The sequence below is a fragment of the Neodiprion lecontei genome, chromosome 2 (genome assembly GCF_021901455.1).
Source record: "Neodiprion lecontei isolate iyNeoLeco1 chromosome 2, iyNeoLeco1.1, whole genome shotgun sequence".
Classification (NCBI taxonomy): Eukaryota; Metazoa; Arthropoda; class Insecta; order Hymenoptera; family Diprionidae; genus Neodiprion; species Neodiprion lecontei.
In genome coordinates this window covers 32,019,332-32,040,939 of record NC_060261.1, presented here as the reverse complement: position 1 = coordinate 32,040,939, position 21,608 = coordinate 32,019,332, and the positions used below count along the sequence as shown (strand labels likewise).

The 21,608-nt window shown below is 40.7% G+C and overlaps 1 protein-coding gene across 3 annotated transcripts in view; it reads left to right on the top strand.

The window, feature by feature from the left end:
- The first annotated feature begins 182 nt into the window (after positions 1-182).
- LOC107217020 (E3 ubiquitin-protein ligase MIB1) overlaps positions 183-21,608 on the top strand; it is a 249,637-nt gene continuing 228,211 nt past the window's right edge. For all 3 annotated transcript variants that reach the window (XM_046732501.1, XM_046732500.1, XM_015654374.2), the window contains exons 1-8: positions 183-396; positions 640-987; positions 1,167-1,367; positions 1,509-1,628; positions 1,996-2,325; positions 2,640-2,787; positions 2,924-3,165; positions 3,316-3,513. In XM_046732501.1, coding sequence (XP_046588457.1) covers positions 295-396; positions 640-987; positions 1,167-1,367; positions 1,509-1,628; positions 1,996-2,325; positions 2,640-2,787; positions 2,924-3,165; positions 3,316-3,513 — 1,689 coding nt within the window. In that variant the 5' untranslated portion in view covers positions 183-294. The remainder of the gene's footprint in view (positions 397-639; positions 988-1,166; positions 1,368-1,508; positions 1,629-1,995; positions 2,326-2,639; positions 2,788-2,923; positions 3,166-3,315; positions 3,514-21,608) is intronic.

Below are 21,608 nucleotides of genomic sequence, written 5' to 3'. Positions count from 1 at the left end.
CGGAGTCAATGCGTTTAAAAAGGTTTAATCTTCGCTAGTTGTGTAACTAGCGGGAGAAGTGGTGAAGTAATAAGATGCAGTTTCGACTTTCAGCCGCGAGCACGCTGCGGTCACTGAACGTCTAGTTTTTTCTATGGCGTTAGGTTCTTGATTCCCTGAAGTTGTTCCGTTGAATTGGTGTCGTTGTGTCGTTGTTTTGACATTAGTCCAAGATGGCGGTACAATCCCTTGAAGATTCGTGAAAAATAACTATTGCATTTAGAAAACTATCGTTAATCAATTTGTCAATGAAAAATGGAGGCTGGTGCGAGTACCGGGACTCGCACAACGCGATTTATGATGGAAGGAGTTGGTGCCAGAGTCATTCGTGGTCCGGAATGGAAATGGGGGAAACAGGTTAGGTTAACCCACAACGTCGTCCTGTATTTTACAATTATATCTTCCTCATGAATTTTTGATATTTCTTTACTATAATTTTATGGGATTCCGCATATTTTTATCCGTTTTGTATTCATGCATACTGTTTTAACAACCGATATAACGTCAATTAGTTCTGAATTACGACGTGTGTGTGTGTCAATCATTGTAGATTTGAATATCTCGTATTAAAGTTCTGAGCATTTTTTTTCTCACCTTTAGGATGGCGGCGAAGGCCACGTTGGAACTGTTCGTAATTTTGAATCCCCGGAGGAAGTTGTTGTCGTTTGGGATAACGGAACTGCAGCAAATTATCGATGCTCAGGAGCATTTGATCTGCGTATACTAGATTCAGCTCCAACAGGCGTCAAGCATGATGGCACTATGTGTGACACCTGTCGCCAACAGCCTATTTTTGGCATCAGATGGAAATGTGCAGAGTGCGGTAACTACGATTTATGCTCCATTTGTTATCACGGAGACAAACATCACCTGAGACACAGGTTTTATCGAATTGCTACCCCAGGCAGTGAGAGAGTCTTGTTGGAGCCAAGACGGAAGAGTAAAAAGGTAATTTAATAGCTGACAGATAGTTTGTTTAGGTGTAGAATGAAACGATTGCAAACTAAATTTAAGTAAATATTTCTTGCTCGCTCGTAAGAGATTGTAACTTGGTAGCACACTTTCAGTGTGTTCAAAGTAGCTATGACTAATAATCCCAACGTGTTATCATTGTTTGACCATCGTAGATTGCAATCCGTGGAATTTTCCCTGGTGCCAGAGTTGTAAGAGGTGTTGACTGGCAATGGGAGGATCAGGATGGTGGTAATGGTCGTAGAGGCAAAGTTGCTGAGATGCAAGATTGGTCTGCCGCTAGTCCTAGATCAGCTGCCTATGTTGTTTGGGATAATGGAGCTAAAAATCTTTACCGTGTTGGATTTGAGGGAATGGTTGGTTCACACTTACACCGAATAATGCTAATTTTTCGAATCGTTTTATGTTATACGAAAATCAGTATAAAATTCCATACTGATGTAGGAAGCAATTAACTTCAAAACTCTACTGAATCACCCAATCTTTTATGATTTTAGGCTGATCTGAAAGTGGTGAATGATGCGAAAGGACAAACTGTGTACAGGGATCATCTACCGCTTTTGGGTGAACAGGCTCCCGGTCGCACAGGTCCACATGGTCTTCAAATTGGAGATCAAGTAATTTATTCAATTGTGTTTCTAACAAACAATATCGAAATTAGTACATAACAATTTTAAAACTATGTCAATGTGGATTTATTTTTAGATCTTACTTATTTATTTTTGATTATTATTGTCAGAAATAACTTTTGAATTAGCGTAACAAATTAATTGTGATACACTGAATAATATCCATTAATCAATTTTTCGGTATTATCCAATTTTGACATTCGTACACAGAGGACTGTCGAATAAGAAAAGTAATATTATAGTCCATTGTGTTTTAAAATTGACCGAAATCAATATAAGTGAATATATACTTTGACTTTGTTTAATGCATTGATGTATTTCAATACAAGTTTTTCTCTATTCTCTCATTGTTCAGGTGAACGTTGACTTGGAGTTGGAAATAGTGCAATCTCTGCAGCATGGTCATGGCGGTTGGACAGATGGAATGTTTGAATGTTTAGGGACGACTGGAACTGTTGTGGGAATAGATGAAGATCACGACATAGTCGTATCATACCCAAGTGGAAATCGATGGACATTCAATCCTGCAGTTTTAACCAAAGTACAGATTTCTGCGTCTGCTACTAGCTCAAGTACTGATAATCAGACCTTTGCAGTCGGAGATTTAGTGCAGATTTCTAATGATTTGGAAAAAATCAAACTCCTCCAAAGTGGACATGGCGAATGGGCCGAAGCTATGGTTCCGGTAAGACTTTCAAGTTATTATGATACGTTAAAAGTTTTACTGCATTCTACAAGTTATTGATGATTCGAATTATATTGTATCCATCTTTGCAATTTTTCGACATAATACTTGAAATAATGCTCAGTTATTCAAATGAGTTGCTTCCTTGATCAATGTACAAAATTGGAGAACCCAAACTTTACATTTACTATTCAACTCATGTACTATTCTAATTATAAAATAATTGCAGAGAATTTTACTCTCATCTATGGTATCTACTGTACTTGCGATCATTGTCTGTTTTGGCTAACAAAGTCATTCCCATATTTTTGCAGACACTTGGAAAAGTTGGACGGGTACAGCAAATATATCACGATGGAGACCTTAAAGTTGATGTATGCAGTACTTCTTGGACGTACAACCCTCAAGCAGTTACGAAAGTAGCCAGCAGTGATGGTTGCGTACCTGGAAATACCAGCGGAGGTTAGTTTCCACATTGATAGAAAAAAAAAAGAAAAATGGTTTATGCGTCTAGAGTCACATCCAATTCATAGAATAATGCAATTACTTTATAATAGGTCTTCTATATATATTTGATTCATGTCCTTGTTATTTCTAGAACGTTTATCCGCACTTCTTAAAAAATTGTTTGAATCTCATGTCTCTGGTGACGTTAATGAAGAATTGGTAAAAACCGCTGCTAATGGGGATGCTGCCAAATGTGAAGAAAGTTTGAAGCGACCTGAAGCAGACGTGAATGGGGTCTTTGCTGGTCACACTGCACTTCAAGCTGCTAGCCAAAATGGTCACCTAGAAGTCATCAAAATTCTTCTACGTTACAAAGCAGACGTAGAAATTGAGGTATTACTGATATTAAACTTAATGTGAACCATTCAAATGGTTGTAGAAATTGAATATTTTCTAGATAACACAATAACTGATTTCATCTCGATCCATCGTCAGTTTCACCATCTTAACGGCATACACATATTCAATGTATCGTCATTTTAGGATAAAGATGGAGACAGGGCAGTTCATCACGCAGCTTTTGGCGATGAGCCTGGCGTAATGGCATTGCTGGCCGGAGCAGGAGCGGATCTTAATGCTCGCAATAAACGGCGTCAAACTGCACTTCATATAGCGGTAAATAAGGGCCATGCGGGTGTCGTACGAACGTTGCTGGAGCTCGGCTGTCATCCAAGCCTCCAGGTGAGTGGAATTTTCTTGTAATGATCGCAGGACCCCGAAAAACATACGCGTTGGGTGTTCTGTAACTATTGAATTATCAAAAAATTCAGCCAGCGGACCTTCGTTATTAGGCATTCACGAAAATCAAGTTTTCCCGCAATTGAGCGTATTGTGTTCTATCGTTAGAGCTCTCTTCTATAATATAAATCTGTCAATAAGTTTTATTTAAGTTGCATACTGCCTGCACCCCGAAATAGTACGGAATTTATATAGAGGGAAAATATCGAGAATACAAGAAGCGAAATATGTTGATCACATAATATTTCAAGGCTTGAAGTCAATACTATGAAATAATTTTTGTTTTTTCATTGTATAAACTCTTTTGAAGCATTTAACAAAGATTTCGTGAGGGGAAAGCATAATTTATCGTGATCCCATAATTTTTATAAAAATTCAAATCCCAATTCGCTCTTCCGAATGTTCTTACGAATTATAGTTTTACAAATTGAAATTTTAATGAAGAACAAGTTTATCAGAACATTTTGATTTTAAAGCTCGAACGTATAACGAATTGTTTGTAAATTCATTGAAAGAATTTCTCCGTAAAAAATTTGATATTGATTTGTGAGTTCCACGTGTATATTTTATTGTTTGTATATGTCATATAATCTTTATCCGTCCTGCAACGCTACAGTGGCTAGGTGAGCATAAGTCTCTTTCATTCGGTTGTTTTCTTCATTTTGGAACATTTTTTACCTTCTTCTTTACCCCGGAGGTAGCTGAAATGAAAATTTGCACTTAGCTAGCATCGTTATGGTGAAGTGGGGGCGTGTGACGGCCACAAAAAGAGCTGGCAACACTCGCCGAGGTACGTAACGTGCTTAGTTTGGTTAATTAAAAAGTTTTCCGCGCCCTCGGAGATTAGAGCTTATTTTTTACTCTCATCAACTACCCTCACCTTTTCCTAGTACGACGACTCTGTCCACTTTCCACGTACCAAAACCATGGAAATTATTCAGTTACACGAATGTACCCCGTACATATATTCGTATGCAACGATTTCGAACAAAAAGATGTTACATGCACGAGGCCACAATTTTTTACGAATCCAATTAATTAATCATTACTTTTACATCAAAAATCTTTTTCTCGCCGAAATTTTATTTTGGCGTTACCACTCTGATTCTCGATTTCCAAGGCTTACTCCATTATCAAAGGTTTCAAAGACATAAGGTACAAAAATATTCAACAGATTAGAGACGAGCGTGATGCTCTCGTAAGCCTTAAAATTCTCGTTCCCAATCCCCTTTTCGGAATTGCAGCGTAAGACTTTAGGAGTTCGAGTAATCATTATCTTCCGAGCGTAGATCATTAGTCTGTACAAAGGAGTGTATATTATACAGAGAGACAAGTGATTGCAGATAAAAATTGGGTTGGCGATGTAACAATTTTCGCTTTTTATGTTAAAAAAAAAACAAAACAAAAAAAAAAAATAACAATAATAATAATTGCTGCGTCAAACGATTTGGAGTCGAAGCGAAATGCGCGGGCGGTATTTTTTCTTCGCGGTTCACTTTATTTCTGACCTGTCGCAAAGGGTGATACATACGCCCATATATTTAGGGTCATGCATCAATAGGCGTAAATACATTTGCTGGTATAGCACTGGTCCCCCCCTTTCCTCCAAACCCTCCCTCTTCCTCTGCGCTTCGGCTCTTACTCTCATTTGCCCCCCCGCCCCTCGTCCCGCTTCTTCCCCCTTCAACCCCCCGCCGTCAATGATTTATGCCTGCGAGGGTTGCAGCAGCCGCTAGCGAAACGAACGACGGCGAACAACTACACGAACGTAGAGGTAGGTGAGGTATACCTACGCCGCGAAGAGGAGCTGGAGGGCCGGTCGTCGTTCTGCCTGATAACGGCTCCGCCAAATCCTCTTAATCCAGAGCAGCCATTTTTTACGCCGCTTTAAACCCTCCCGCCCTATACCTGTTTTATTCCTGTTTTGGATTCCTATTCGAGTCGCTCTGCTCAACTTCCCACGCGGCCGTTTCTCTCCTCTTAACCTCGATTTTCTTCGTTCAAATCCCTTTCGCCGTTTCCATCGCGGCTCGCATTACCATTCAGCCCAATTCCACCGTAGGTATACCTTATATACGGTATAAATACGTAGGGCGAAACCGAAAAGAGACCAAACTCGAGTTTAGGTGCGTCTTTATCTTTGCTCATGGATTCGGATAGATTGATCTGACTGAATGAATCGTCCCGATATACATACATACATACATATATATATATATATAAGTCTACCGATACCTGTAAGTTCGTAAGATCTTTTGATACGATTACTGGGCTTTATGTGGATTATTTTACATTTGACTTTTTTTTTTCTTTCAATGAACACTGCCGTTTAGAATTTTATTTATGATATCTTACTATATGACGTATCGAAATATCAATTCGGTTCTAAATATGTTAATTTAATTAATTTTTTAAACTTTTGTCCTCCTTATTGGATTAGCCATCTCAAATTTTCGAAAATTGATTTCAAATTTTTTATCAGTAATCCTGACAATCCTAGGGGATCTGTAAATCTTGACCGAGAACATTAATCTGTGACCCGAAGGGTTAATTAATGGCGATTTCAACGAGGGTTCAAGTGATGTTTTTTTTTTTTCTGCTCAACACAAAATTCGAATCACGTATGGTGCACTCTCGCGGTTCTCGTCACCTTTCATCCAGGCGTGTGTGTAACCCTTATACCCATACGAAGATGCGCAAAGTGCTCGCTTACCGATTCGCCCATATACCCCTAAACCGGCGACGGGGTGCGGCGCAGGTATTTTCGTAGAATTATCGTTCACGCTTGGGAATGGGATAGGTTATAGCCTTGCGGGTTATCTCGGATTGCGAATACGCCGGTATATATTACATGCTCCCAGTTTTGCGCGAGGGGCCGAAGGGGGTGGACGGAAAAGAGGGAAAGGCGGGGCTCCGTTAGCTGGGTGGTACACCTACGCGTCACCGAAACTGCGGGGGGGGGGGGAGCTTCGCTGTAGGTGAATCAGTACGAAGATTCCAATCAGGATATATCGGCACATATATTATCCCTTCCCCTATCACGAAAATATTTTAGAGGGACTACCCTCGAGATCGCGGCTGGAATAACACTTTTTCCCGTATACCGCGTATACATACGTACTTCTTTTCTACCCTTTCATCTTCTCCTCGTGCATCGGGTCCCCCCTTTTCCATCGCTCTTTATACCTGTATATCTCTCTATTTTTGTGTCGATCCATGCATCTGTCGTCAATAACCGAAGCGATGTTTTGTAGCTGAATCAAAATGATGATCACATTTTGACAGAAAAACACTCACAATGTAATTCGATTTCGGAAGTCCTAAACTTCGAGATTATACGAGTTTAACTCTCACCAATATATCAAATATTTTCACCAATTTTCCATTCACAGGAATGTACAATAATTTGATATTTATATAAAAAAATGTATATATAACGATTGCCGTAGTTGGTTGTAATCGATTATTCAGTTCTCTATAGGTATGTACGTGAATTGTAACATCGGAAGCTGGAAATAATTGTAGATATGAAACAAGCATTCAAAAAGTACGACAAGATTTCATGTTCGAAACATTCGTGCAGATCGATTTATCATAAACGATAACATGATTTTGTAAAAAAAAAAAAAAAGATAGCGAAAAGTAGGCGTTGGTATCAGAATTAGGGGTTGATTGAGGTGAGCGGGAATGTTCCGCTTACATCCGCAGATTTCCACCGAAATACGTCGCGGTGTAACAAACTAGCAAAGAGAATAAGGCGCCTCGTACACCTCCAGGTATACGTATAACTGCCCCCGCATGTAACCCACCTCACAGCAACGTCGGTTGTGTTTGCGGAGCGAAGACCTCGTCCTCATTTGCGAGGGTCCTAATTAATCTTGTTATTCGTTAGGCGGCTTCGAATTCGCAAGTCTAAGACTACCGTGGAATGCCGTCTGAGCCGGAGACGAAGGAGCTCGGCTGCGTATTCCTAATCAAAGAGGACGACGGAAATCCTCGTCTTACATGTCGCGGTTGTAGATTCATGAACACGACGTCGCTCGCCCAGACTGCCTCAGGAGTAAATAGGCACATTCGATGGCGGCGCGCCGCGTGCTTCGCCTCTCAAAAATCAAGTCGCGCGGATGAAACGTAAATCACTGCAGTAAGTTCAAGTTCAAAGTTCCTTTCTTGCCGCTTTCCGATTCTCTCTATTATTCCCGTATAGGTGTGAAATTTTTTTAATTAAAAAGCCCACTTTTCGGGATCGTGAATTAGAGGCACGCGTGGCTATTGCGGGGAATATTATATAGGAGTCAGCGGTGTCGGGCGAACCACTTAAAAACATCCCTGATTTACGCTAACTGTTAATTTATACCATTATCGTGGTGATTATGAAAATGAGCGAAAGCTGTACAGCTAACTTTCTTAATTACTTCCCTGACCTCCGTACCCGAGTTGGAGGAAGATGCGGGATGCCCCGAAGGGGAACGGCGAGGGGGTGGCGGCGGGCGGGGGGCGGGGGGGGGGGGGGGGGAGAAATCATTTCAATAACTTACAACCATTAAACTTTCGTCTTTCAATTCTTCACGTATATTGCTTCCCCCGCCCGTTCTATGTAATGTCGATTCTTTGTATAATTTGTAATTTTTCTTTTTTGCATCACTGATCAGACGATTGAAGGGAATAAATTTCCAGGTATAGAAGTTTATTACGCGGACCGATATTTCTGTCGATGTAAATCATTGAATTCTCGAGAAAAAATATGTGTAAAAGAAAGTTTGTACTATTCGACTCGATCCGCCCAGGTGGGTATGTATTACATACGTATACGGTACTCGAGTCCCCGTTCTATCCATGTAACGTTATTCTTTTTCTTCGCCCTCTTCTCTCTTTCCTTCCGGCGATCTCATTGCGGCATCAGCAGCCTCTCTCTCTCTCTGTCTCTCTCGAGCACTTTGGCTCTTTCACTCTTTGGCTATTTGGCTCTCTCCTTGTCTGCTCTTCTGGCGGTGACAAATTTGACAGAAAAGGAATGATAGGTACGAGAGCTGAGGCGAGGGTCTGCCACTGACGCACTCCGACAAAAATTATCACTGCTGGCGAACTTTGGGTCGATTTATTGCTGAGCCCTGCCAACGACGACTTCTCTCGTCTTCGTAGGCATTTCGAATACGAGACTCGAGTCTAGAGCTTTGCCGAGATAGCCGAAGAGGAGGAAAAAAGGTGGAGAAAAAAATAAAGAAAAAAAAAAAAAAACACGACCGATTCGCAAATAGCTCCGCGGCGCAAAAAATATCAAACCTTTCCCAAAAGGAAAGGGATCCATCGATATTATACATATGTGCATATATGAGTACTTCGGAAAATCTGCCACTCGATTCGATATCGTCAAGTATCTACCGACGTTCTTTTACAGGGTGTATCAGGAGTCAAAAGAGGACTGCCAAGGATTTTGGTAAATTTCGCGCAGATGTTTACATACAAGCTACTATCACAATTTGAATTCAAATTTTCAAGAATAAAAGAAAAATCAGTCTTACTTCAGCAGTCATTTATTGCCTATAGTTTATTATATTCTCAATCGTGCGCGTGTAATAATTGCTGATATTTCTCAGAAATACTTGAGGCGTATTACACAATAAATAATATTGCTCAACGATAAACTTCGCGGGTCGATGTATTATATAGTGATAATATAGCGTATAATAATAAATTATTGCTCTATACATATAATGCATATATACAATATATATTTATATTTATTTGCTTATGTACAACATAACGGTTATTAAATTATTCATGCGAGGCGATTTTCACGCCGGTATAATGGCCCGGAAGCCTGAAATTGGAGGCATATACTTATGGCTTATAGGCGCCGCGACGCCTTCCATAAAACATATTTGCTGACGTTGAGGGTATTCCCCTTGCTGCAGACGAGGCAGAAGCAACCGCGTCGTGGCGTTTCCTCTTTGGCTCTCTCCTCTCGGCTCCTTGCGGGAGCTTCCTGCAGGATACCGACCCTGCCGATGCCATACCTACGTAGGCGAGCATGCTGGAAAATGTGTGTAGCGTCGCCGTGTGTGCGCGTGTGTGTGCGCGAGGAGAAATTCGGTGAGGGAAGCCGAGGTTGTCTGAGTTGGGAATTGCGGTGCTGCTTATGTCGCGAACTTCGTGCCCGGCAATATTTGGCTCGCGTTAAAACCGACCCTCCGCAGTCGATACGTGGGGAAGGGTAGCCGCTTATTTACGATAGGAAGACACCTTCGCTGCCTCCCTGCGGCCTGCCACGCTCTGCCAAGAAACGAGACGGAGAGAGAGAGAGAGAGAGAGAGAGTAAAAAAAAGAAATGGAAAGGAAAAGGGAATCGCAGGGGGGTTCACACACAGGCCCTTACTCGTTGTTAAAATAAAAGGACCGTACCAGCTCACCCAAGCCGTGAGAAAAGGACGGAAGTTTCTTCGATTATAGGCCGCCCCAAAAGCTTTACTACTTTATTCAAAATACCTTGAATATGCTACAGAGTTTCTACCTCCGTTGGGGCAAGTAATGAAATTTCAGGGCAAAGTACAGGGTGAGGATTGTTTATGTCGCTCTGTTATATCGCTTGAAGGGTTCGCGAGTAATTAGGTTCATTTTTATCATTTACGTAATATTTTCTGGAAACGCCTACTCTCCGATTTTTCAGATATACTTATTCCAACGTTATGGTAATCAGCGATTGGTCATTTCTCGATCAGGATCCCTCGGGCCTCGCAACATTCCAAATTGATTGACGTTCGCTTCTCAGGGGTTCGAACTTCTCGGAAAAGAATATTTTATCGTAAAAACAGGGGGAATTTTCATTAGCATTGTTATCTTCGAGCAGCAGGATTTTTTCTACGAACGTACGCGATCTGCATAATTCGATGTAATTATTTCTCAATATATGAAATCCGGAATATTGTCCTGAAAAAATTAGCTGCTATCGATAAATTTATTGCTTCGACGCGCGGCAGACTGTGCTTACAGCTTGTGCAACTGTTAGCCGTTAACTCCTAACAGTACACAACTTCGCGTATAAAATTTCTAAGGCTTATGCAAGCCATTTTTCCCTGGCGCCTAACCCCATTTTACCCTTGCATCTGCGGCAATTGCGGGGGGATTGGCGTTGTTGAATTGTTTGTTACGAAATTTGACGTATAACCTTCCATGTTAGTTACGTGTTCATTTCTCAGAGAAAATTGTACAGTGTTTTTGTAAACTCTCACGAACGTCGACGAAAAAAAAAAAGAAAATAACGTCGCTGATAATTTAAAGAATATCTCGCACTTTTCTCTTGGGAAAGGGGGGAAAAATATCATTTTCACGTGTAGGTATATCAGGTGTCGGATCGATTCCCCATCCTTTTCGTTTCTTGATATATGGTGTACTTTATACAACGTTACCATGTATATATATATACATATACAGGTATCCGTATGGACAGTTTTGCCTTGACGTGCGGTGTGAAACTTTTCCTGGCATTCGCGATAAGCCTCCTAACGAAAACGTCGGCATCCCCCAGGCTCGGTTTTCAGACCTCGAAGAATTCGTTTGGGCTTTGCGGCGCTCTCCTCCAACTTCAGACAGAATATGGGGCGCGATTTCGTGCATAGTTTATGCCTACTTGTGCACGGGGTCGTGATCGCGCCAACTTTGATACAGCCGTTCCTCAATTCGCGACGACGCCTGAAACCCTCGACGTCGACGCGTTGAAAACTCACTTCTCCAAAATTCTTTCATCCCTTAGTCGAATCTTCGAACTGTAACCTGTGTAGCTCTTTTGGTTCTCTACGATATATCGTACCTTAGATTTTTTCTTTTTTGATAACAATTATTGGATTGTGATATTAATGATTTTTATCGCTTCTTTAGATGTTATTCAACAGATCAGAAAATTGTTGTCAAGAAAAATTATGAATTACGTTCACACATTATTCCGTAATATGTTAAATGAAAGCTAAACTCAGAGAACTGTGCGTTATTCCGTATATTTTTCAGAAGGTAATATTTTGGGTTAGTTCTTAGAAAATATCTTTGTCGATTTCGTTCAAAATCAAACGTCGTTACATGGTTTAAAAATTTCGGCAATATGACAAAATCTACACACACGATGTACAATACATATATCTTCATTTGTCAATTTTCAACTTGAGGACAGTTTACATACTCAAACGTTGTAAAGTAGCGAGAGGGAATCGCGAATTCCTTCTGTGAAACTGAAGATAATGAAAGCATGTCAAAATGTACGGGTAGCCTCGAGTTTCGCGATATAACAACCCAGATAGCCTTTGAAAAGTTTAAGTCGGGGCATCGCAATTACAAAAGTGTAGTTTTGCGCTCGGCATGTTGTGAGCAAACGTAGAGAGAAACTACTCTCGGTCTGCAGGTGCAACCGGCTCTTTCTTTTCCCGGACTTCATCCAGAAGGGAAGGAAAAGCACCCGTGATCTGTGTGCACAACGCCAGGCAGGCGGCGAGAGAGAGAGGGAGACCGAGGGAAGGAGTAAGGGAGGGGTAAAGAAAGAGAGCGAGAGTGGAAGGCAGGCGGAACCCTCAACTTAACTATGTTTACTTTGGCCAAAGTTCTTGGGGATTAAGCAATTGCTAAATTACGTGGGATCCACAAACTATTTCCATCTTCCTGTCTGATGCTCGGATACCTATACCCTTCTCCTTTTCACTCTGAACTCGCTCTTGCTTATTATTTTAGTTCCCATTTTCTCACAGATGATTTCGATTTTACAAAGGTTTCGTGCAAGCCTCATTTCAAATCATTGAAAACGGTTAGATTTTTGATAGTATAAGATATGATGAAAAAAGGATGAGGAAAAAAAATCGTAGCTTCGCAACTATAGTTCTCCAAATTGTATGTTAATTTATAAATCTATACACAGACACACGCGCACAAAAAAAAAAACCAACCCAAATTATCCTTCTGATCGCATTTTTGTTGAATCAAATGACATTTCTTGATATCAAAAAAACATTTACCTTGCCATATTTGATTGCCGTGTTTGGCAAAATCAACAGATATTGTAGGAATCGGTATTTCATCTTATGGAAATAGAAGATTGTTGGGGCAAAGTCGGCTCTCGGTGTACATATTTGTTATTTTCATTTTCTCTCATCGTCGGGAGAACGTTCAGAGACAATAAGTTGGCCTCGTTCTTCTCTGGTATACGGTTCGAGATTCAGCTGCGTACAGGGTTTTCTCCACGAATACCGTCGCAGTACCTTATACTCTCCTTACTTTCCATCTTTCATTCCTCATCTCTTCTTCAGCCTATTCAGCATCTTCGAATATCTGACAGCTATGCCGGTATATAATACATATAACGTATATAATATACATGTAGATACGTAAGCGTCTGTACAACGTCAGTCAGAATCCTGTGCAGGGTGCATCGATTGTGAATAATAATAAATTGCAGAGGAGATCTTTCTTTTTTCCTGTTTCTCCTCATCCACTTTGTCTGCCGGGCTTGGAAGAAAATTTTATTCGACTCGACAAAATATTTTATGCCTTACTCGGCGGTCCAATTATACTCTCTACAGGATGTAAAAAATATCTCGTCTGTAAAGAAATTTAATATTTCATTCTAAATCAATCCAGATATCATATTTTTTCTCGTTATCTGTATTTGAAATTTAATTGATCGAAGTACGGTTAACGTTGTTAATTCAGCGAACGAAGCTAATTTATACGAAATCAATGAAGTCCTCATGCACGGATCTGGCAATGTCTTTTAATTTAACCGGGTGCACGTATACATATACCAATCTACATTCTTTGATTTTGTGAAACGGTGTATGTATAAGGCAGGTATTTATCCTTGAAGGGGTTACGTAATTTTATCTGTTCAACAAAGTTAGATTGTGATAATATTTGACTTGGACCAGCAAAAAAAATTTCTGTTGATAAAAAGAGGAAGAATGTTTCGCCCGAGTCAACCAGAAAAAAAAAAAAAAAAACGTTTTAACAAGGAAAAAGTTATCGTTTCATTACGGTATATTTTACCAAGGATTATTCATTTATATGCTATTTCATTTACTTTACAGTGTTCATTATTTTTCACCCTAGTACTTTTATCAGAGGATTATACGCTTGTCACCCACAGCATGTACAACAAACTATTTCGATATCGGTTTACAGGATTATACAATTCATTTCAATTTGCAACCGACGAAATAGTTGTACAAAAAAAGAATATACGGAGAAAAGTTCGTGGCGAATTTTAAGAGCAAAGATTCCCGCCTAGTCTCCGGAATAGTTTCAGGGTTCGTACGCGTAGGGAAAATCGGGAAAACTGAGGGAATTTCTCACCGCAGGGAAAAGTCTAGGGATTTTGAAAATAAGACTGTTTTGATAATTTTGAGTCGGACGAAGAAATAAATTCGTTCTTATACAAATTACTATTCATCTAAGTAGAAAAACAAAAATTGCACTTAAAATTTTGTTCCGTCGCACCACATTCTATGTATGTTATTTAATACCAATACCTTCTATAACTTTTTTCTTACAAAAAATCGCAGGTTGTTTGTAAATTGGTAGTCAGACAGTAAGATAGTCACTAGATAATATTGAAGGTATTAGTATTAGCGTGTAAAGAAATTCTTATTAATTAGTGGCATATTTTTTGAAATGTTACTGAAAAAATTCTATTTTCAATCTGGAAGCGTGAGGGATTTTCAGATTCGAAAAAGCTTACGAACCCCGAGTTTTCCCAATCGATCGCAGAAATCTAGATGCAAGTCGCATCCGGACAAGCAGGCAAACAATAAGACATACCCGTATACGTATACCTTATCGTATACGCGAGGATCATCCGCGGGGGAGGAAAATTCTTTGGGCATAGTCCCGCAAATCGATTGGAAAATACGCGCGATAAAACATAAGAGAATCTCTGCAGCGGCTTCCAGCACCTTTCGAGACAGAGAGAGAGAGAGAGAGAGAGAGAGAGAGGAATCGAGAGGGTTGGCTGAAATAACAATGGTATCAGAGGGCAAAGTATCACCTCGTATATACGTACAGGTGCCGATTCTATCTCCCGTCGCGTCGTCTCGACCTCCACCCCTTGCGAGTCCCGCGCGAGTTCTCTCGGAAAGTAAAGTCCTCGCAGCTACGCCGGATTTGCCGACTGGCTACCAAACCGCTAGAACTAATACCCTGCGCCACCCCTTCTCACCCTCGCGGACCGCGCGAAGCCTGCGGGGAACAAAACCGATGTAATTAATTAGGGGCTGCCCGTGACGCAACGGGTCCATTGACCGTGGGACAGTCGGCAGGCATGTACATAGGTAATGTCTACCCTCCTCTGCACATCCGCGCAGCCCGTGAACTGTACTCTATGGCGCCGCGATCTCGTATAATCTGGGCTCAGCTATGAACACCCGGGGTTCGGGGCTGGGGGGCGATTTCTACGTTGGGCATGATTTGTCGAGGCCAATGCAGATCCCTGCACCGCGTATGCGTGGGCGACACGCTTTTCGCAACACGCGTCGTATGTATAGATATGTGTACTCTTGTTCAAAGGGATGAGAAGAATAACGATCTAAGTCATTTTTATTCATCTATTTATTTATCATAAGAAGAACAGTTGCATGTACAGATTGCCAGTTTTTTCAATTATTGCAGCTGAGGTATCCTTGCGATTCTTATATACTCGCAATTTACGCCAAAGTTTTGTCGATACTAAATCAAAAAGATTGCACACTTTTGGCGATTTTCAATCTCAGAGAATAATGTTATCGTACAATTATCGACGAACGTCGTTATAAGTTTCATAGGTGATGAACAGTGACTTGGTTAACGGCGTGACCGAGTATAACGATGCACGTAACTACGGGTTGGACGGAAGGCTCAAAGGCCGGAGAGCTAACTAAACTTTCAGACGGCTTATATCGCGAAGTGTTTTTTAAACTGCGTATATTTTCCCTTCGACGCCCGACAACAGATAAGAAACTCTCAAGTTTTCCAACAGTCGGCGAAGTTGTTGCGATAAACTGAAGAACGTTATTCGTTTCGAGGGATGAAAAAATCGCCGATGTACTCGCAGAGGAAAGGAACGTGTACCCCGCGTGTGGGAAGAGAAGCATCAGTCGTCTTTCAAGTACGTACTTGCAGTTCAAACGCAGGAACGATATTGTCTGCAGATCTGTAAAAAGTCCAAAGTGCACGTCGCGTTTCTTTGTCGTTTGTTGGGAGTGTCCCGATGCATTTTCTCAGTCGGGGTAAATTTATTTCTTCTAACACTGAAGGAATGACCGTTCCGGGCGCAGTATTTCCGATTTATCGTTCGCGGGGCGTCGCCCGAATGCTTTTGGAGATTCTTGAGACTGCGGAGAGGGAGTGAGGCCGCGGATACCAAACGATTCGTGGTTCTTCAATCGTCGTTAAATCGATCATCAAGATTTTACTGTACTCTTACCCTCGAGACGAATCTCGCACCCCAAACTGAACCACGGCGTCGTCTCACTATCCTATCATCACCGTCAGCTGTAAAAACTCCTGTCAAATTCAACCCGCAATTTCACCACACGATCATAATAAAACAGATATTTTCACCCGAAACAAAAAAAATTTACCAGTCCTTAAGTAAAATATAAATGCGAATAAATCGTTTTAAAATCCCACTTTCCATGCCAATATGAAAACGTATTCGTTCAATATTTTTCATCTATTTTTCGTAGATCTTTAAGCACAGGGGAAACTAATTCTTGTCTCCAACTAATATTCAATTATTTTTTCACGTTTTGCAATCTGGTTTAAAGAATGTCGTAAGATAAAGTTTGGATTTTTGGCTATAATTTTTCCCCGTACTGTAACGGCCGAACTGTGTCTCCGTTTTAATTGCCTTGGAAAGAGAGAAGTAGGGCGGACGGCGGAATGGAAGGGGGTTGGGGGGGGGGGGCAAGAGATAGGACGGGAATTTACGGTAACTGAAGCATTAAGAAATTCTGGAGAGGTGTTTTCGCGTCGCCACAGCCGAAAAATATTTCTCGGAAGATTCGCTCTTTACGGTCCTCCTCCTCCTCCTCCTCCTCCTCCTCCTCCTCTTCCTCCGGGCTTTACGGGCTTTCAGACCTTTTTTTTGTTTGGCAGAAAGCTCGGCCCTGCAAAGTTAATGAAATACCGAGCTACGATCTGAAGAGAAATTAGCCCGAAATGATGAAGGAGAACTGATAACAAATATAGCTGTCCAATTAACTTTGGTCTAAGAAATTTTTCTTTTATCAATATTCCTTCACAACGCAAACTCATAACATGATATATCATTTACGCAGTTGTTCTATTATTTATTCCCGTTTTTTTATTTTTCATTTATTTCGAATTTCGAGACTGTTTCCATGGAGCACCGAGAAATTTTGAGATAAGTACTGTCGAGAGTTAGATTGCGATTATACGTTTGTCATATCGGGGAAGTAATTTATGCGATTTGATAATGGATTTATCAGTGGAATTAGCGCTTTGATAGTGATAACCCTTTACAAGCCCGAAACTTTAGACTGACGTTATCTACGATTTTCGTCAAATTTTCATTGTTCGAATATCAGCCCTTCGGTTGATTAAACCTTATTATCTAATTGGGTCTTTTAATTGACTCGCGGCGTGGGATTCTCGAGTATTAAAAATGGAACGCCCGCCTTTTTAAGAGGAATGGAAAAACGGGTAAAATAGTTACACTTTATATTTTTAGCATTCGAGAACCCAAATACGAATGACATTTGAAAAAATACGCAAAGCACTGTTCGGTGAATTGGAAACTACTACAGCAGGTTTTCTCACGTGGACGATATTAAACCGTGGTTGCAATTGAATGAGTCACTCGCGAAGCAAAATCAACATCGTGTATCAATCTACAGTTCAGTCGGTTTATTTTTTACAAACCATAGCGACGTATGTATTAAAAGAAAATATATATCATCTAAAATCATAAGTAAATTGCGAATGAAAAGAGTTTGTCTCACCGTTCAGACCTCGAGTGTCTATATATACTCCATCCATGGCTTAATTTCTACGAAAAGACAAAATGTTAGTGACTATCCTAACTGCAGTTCCATTATTTAATCTCCTTTCGAATCAATTGAGATAGCGTAGATATAAATGTAATCCGTGATCAGAGTTTTTCGTTCCTGCACAGCTCAAGTTATCCAATTTTATGGAAATTTGAGATGTAACGAGAATTGTAAATACATATTGAAAAAACCAAAATTCTATAAAGCTACTTGTACACTAGGCTGGTTCTTATTTAGGGCGTTGACCAATTTTTTCCGCTCCACCCCCAAATCAACTTCAATTAACTCAAATTGCACACCCTCGAAATCTGAATTTTCTTTTTCTAATTAGTGGAAATGCAATTCGTTTAGATTGCCTGGTACGATAATGTGTATTTTTATTTAGATAGTAGCACTAATGCTCATTAAAACCTAGCAGTTACAGATTTTTTGGAATATTATTAGTCTTACAATGAAATACATACTGAGAAACAAAGTTTTTTCAACGTTGTTCCCGTAAGAAATTTCGATTATAAAGCGGACTATCTTAGCGTTGAGGCAAAAATCTGAAAAAATTAAGCAATCATTTTTGAATTGTTTGAAATTGATTTGAGGGGTGGGGCGGAAAAATTCGTCAACACCCTAAATAAGAACCAGCCTATTGCACACCTTCAAATTAGTGTCGTTTTATCCAGATACTTGAAGTTTATAAATTTTCGCGTCAAGGCTTTTATTCTAATAATTTTCAACGATTTGCGTTTCTTATTCTAAATCTCCGAAATAATTTAAACCATTTTTCAGCCAGCCTTACAAGTGTGTTCTATCAAACTATTATGCGATGATCTAATAATGCGTTAGCCATGCAGTGTCGACCCCGAAACACCACGGTGTTTAATCGAAACTAAAGACTCCTCGAGGCTCCTTGCGTAATAAGCCATACAATTATCTTCCGCGCGTCTTGAGAACCTTCGGGGTAATTTTAAAAGTTACCCTTAATGTCTCCGCAACGTTGCCTCTGGCGGTTAAAAGATGGAACGACAAATTTTTACCTTCCGACTCCGTGGTTAGCGGTATTTGGATTAGAGATGTGCCGCTGCATGAGACTGGAAGGAAAACTGAAAGAAAATGAGAGAAAATAATAATAATTATAAACCCTGCAAGCGGTGTCTTCGATCAAATTTCCCATCTCTCACAGGCGTCATAACGTTTTTTTTTTCGTGAAACGCGATAATTCAACGCAGAATTAAGAGATACACAAATGAAAACTAGGTGGGTATAAGATAGAATATATACTCGTCGCAAAGAATTCGTCATTCGTCACGGAGACCGCGTTGCAAAGTAGCCAGATGTGTGTGTCACGTAAGATATGATATTGAGGGCTTCTCTTATGGAATCGTGTGTCTTGAGTGATCGATAATACAACCACATCGTATATAAATGTGGCAGCGAATCAGGCGCCTTTCATTTCAGTCGCAGCTGCGGCATCTAATCGTAGAGCTTTTGAGGTCAGGCTTTTCATTATTCAAGTTTAACCACAGCGAATTACACAACAATTTAACTTCTTCAACTGTGAAAGTGCGATTACGATGTATCCCTTTCTTTGTTAACTGTCACGTTCTCCAATCAAGGATGTTTTCATTTTCACCGTTAAAAATATTCGCAATAACGCGGATTCTCTCACTTCGATTTTCTGCGTGCTTCGTTTCACTCCCTGAAAAACCGCGAGCGAAAATGCATGTGGAGGCTTACAGTGGCATAAACTCGGGATTCGTTGCGTTGCGTTAGCTGTGCCATATAGCACACCGTGAAGAACGACTGTGCATCGAATTTTCGGCTTCCGTAGTCGATCTCCGAACAATAAGCCCCGCCGCACCGGATCCTCAGCGTCGTGGCAGTCGCTCCGAAAAGATAAACGACTCTGGGTTCATCAATCTTGATCGAGTAAGCGTTTTAACGCAATTTATGCCACCGCTGGGTGTTTATCCTGTATACAGCTACGTATCTTTCCTTGGATTCTCACTCGTTCCCTGATCGTTTTCTTTGCCTCATTCCGAACAGCGACCCGAGTTCTTTTATCACGATGAATATCGCTTCGAAATGGATCGTACATTCTTCAACTTGTCGAAACGTGATGCATTATACGCGTATATTCGTTTTGCACTATCTTGGGTGACGCGTGACTTGAAGCTCGAAAACTTGATGAGTCTGATTTTGCAATGACTTCCAACGAATGAATACAACTCGATTGTCGTCTGATTTTCTTGTTAGATTGATTCATGGATTTTGAAATCCATCAACACTTTCACATCGCCAAGTTTGGCATTGGTAAAAAAATATTATATATTATATAATAGTATTATCAATTATATTGTGTTATTTATTTTAAGGAAGCACAGATCGTAAGGATAAACAAAATGAGGAGCGTTTCAACTTCCGTCGCAGTTCTCTGTCTCACTCACTGACATGGTCAACGATACGCGGTACCCAGCAAATAACGAGGAACTTTGCAACTTTCGCGACGTTTCACTTTTTCTGACTTGGATCGCCATCCCAAACATGCGTTAAAAAGCCTCGTTTAAAAATTTCTAATTGGATGCAACGCGAAGTCTTTGAATTATCTGAACATGACTTCCGATCGATGGAACGTTTCAGATGTCCGGAAATCGGTCGCTCCGTGCAGTGAAGAAAAATCGGCGAGAGAAAAGAACGGTGACCGGAAATGGCTCGTCGTTAGCGGAGCTCGCGGTGGAGGTCGCAATATAAAAGACATTTTCTCCGATCCCGCATACGTGTGTCTGTGTGTGTGAGTGCGGAATACCTTTATGTGCGGTTGACTCGAGTGTTTTATAGTTATTGCTTCAACTTTGGTCTCCGAAAGCCTCGGGACTTTGCAGTTCGCGAAAGCCACTTGATACACGCGTCCGTCTTGCGCTCGCTCGACGCGAGTTACTCGCGATAACTTTTACCCCGCGCTGTTATCCAGCTATCTTAAGATGCGCTCCAAGCTGGAGGAGCCAGCCCCTTCCCAACCCCACCGGCACGACTTCCAACAGCCGAGAAGAACTTTCGGTCTGACAACCGAGCCGTGCTGATACAATGTACCTAACAGCTTGTCTGGAATATTACGTAACACGCGTCGAGTCTCCTCTCCCCTTATACGGATACTTTATTTTACCAACCCTTGCTAGGCGACTAATTTTCATCACACTTACGGGATGAACGGAGCTGATCCAGGATGAAGCGACGCCTCGTCACTCCAATAATTCTTCATCGGATCCGTTCAATTTAGATACATGGATTCGTCGAGTCAGCGTAGATTGTATTTTCGTATCATTTACACGTGAGGTGTCTGAATTCCCAAGATTGCGATGTGGGTGAAAATTGGAAAGGTTTTGCCACTCTGTTTTTATCAATTTTTTTTTCACACACGCTTTCTTTCCTTACTTCACTGGATCTGATCATGCAGCAGATGCGAATTATTTCATTCCGCTGACAACGAGTGAAGCAACTGGTTGTACACAGCACTCGGAGCAACCTTTGCGGGTCGGTAATTAATATTAAAACTGTCTGTACGCTACGTCCTTTCCCTTTTATTATATCTGAAAACCTCTACATAGGTGTAACTGGATTTTTCTATTCGCGCAAACTCACGTGAATGCAGTATTTGAGTATACAAAGTCTATTGAACTTTGGAATATTTCTCTGGGTGGAAAAACTTGAGTTGCTTTCAAATTTTATTAACGCTAATGTTCAATTATTTGCAAATCAGTTTATTTTTCAATTGTCAAAGAGCGTACCTGAGATGAAATTTTCAAAATACAACCGTCTAACTTATCCTACTCTCTCCTCTTAATAATAACACAACTCTTTGACGGAGTAAATTACCGTTGGCAAGCTGAACGAAGAAGGTAGACAGGCAGGTTTATACGTGTACCTCCCCCAAGTCAAATAACTGGCTCGTTGTTTTCACTCCATCGGCTTTTGCGTGGGTTGTATAACTAATGAAAATTCTTTTCGGGTAACGAACGAAGCCCAGTTCAA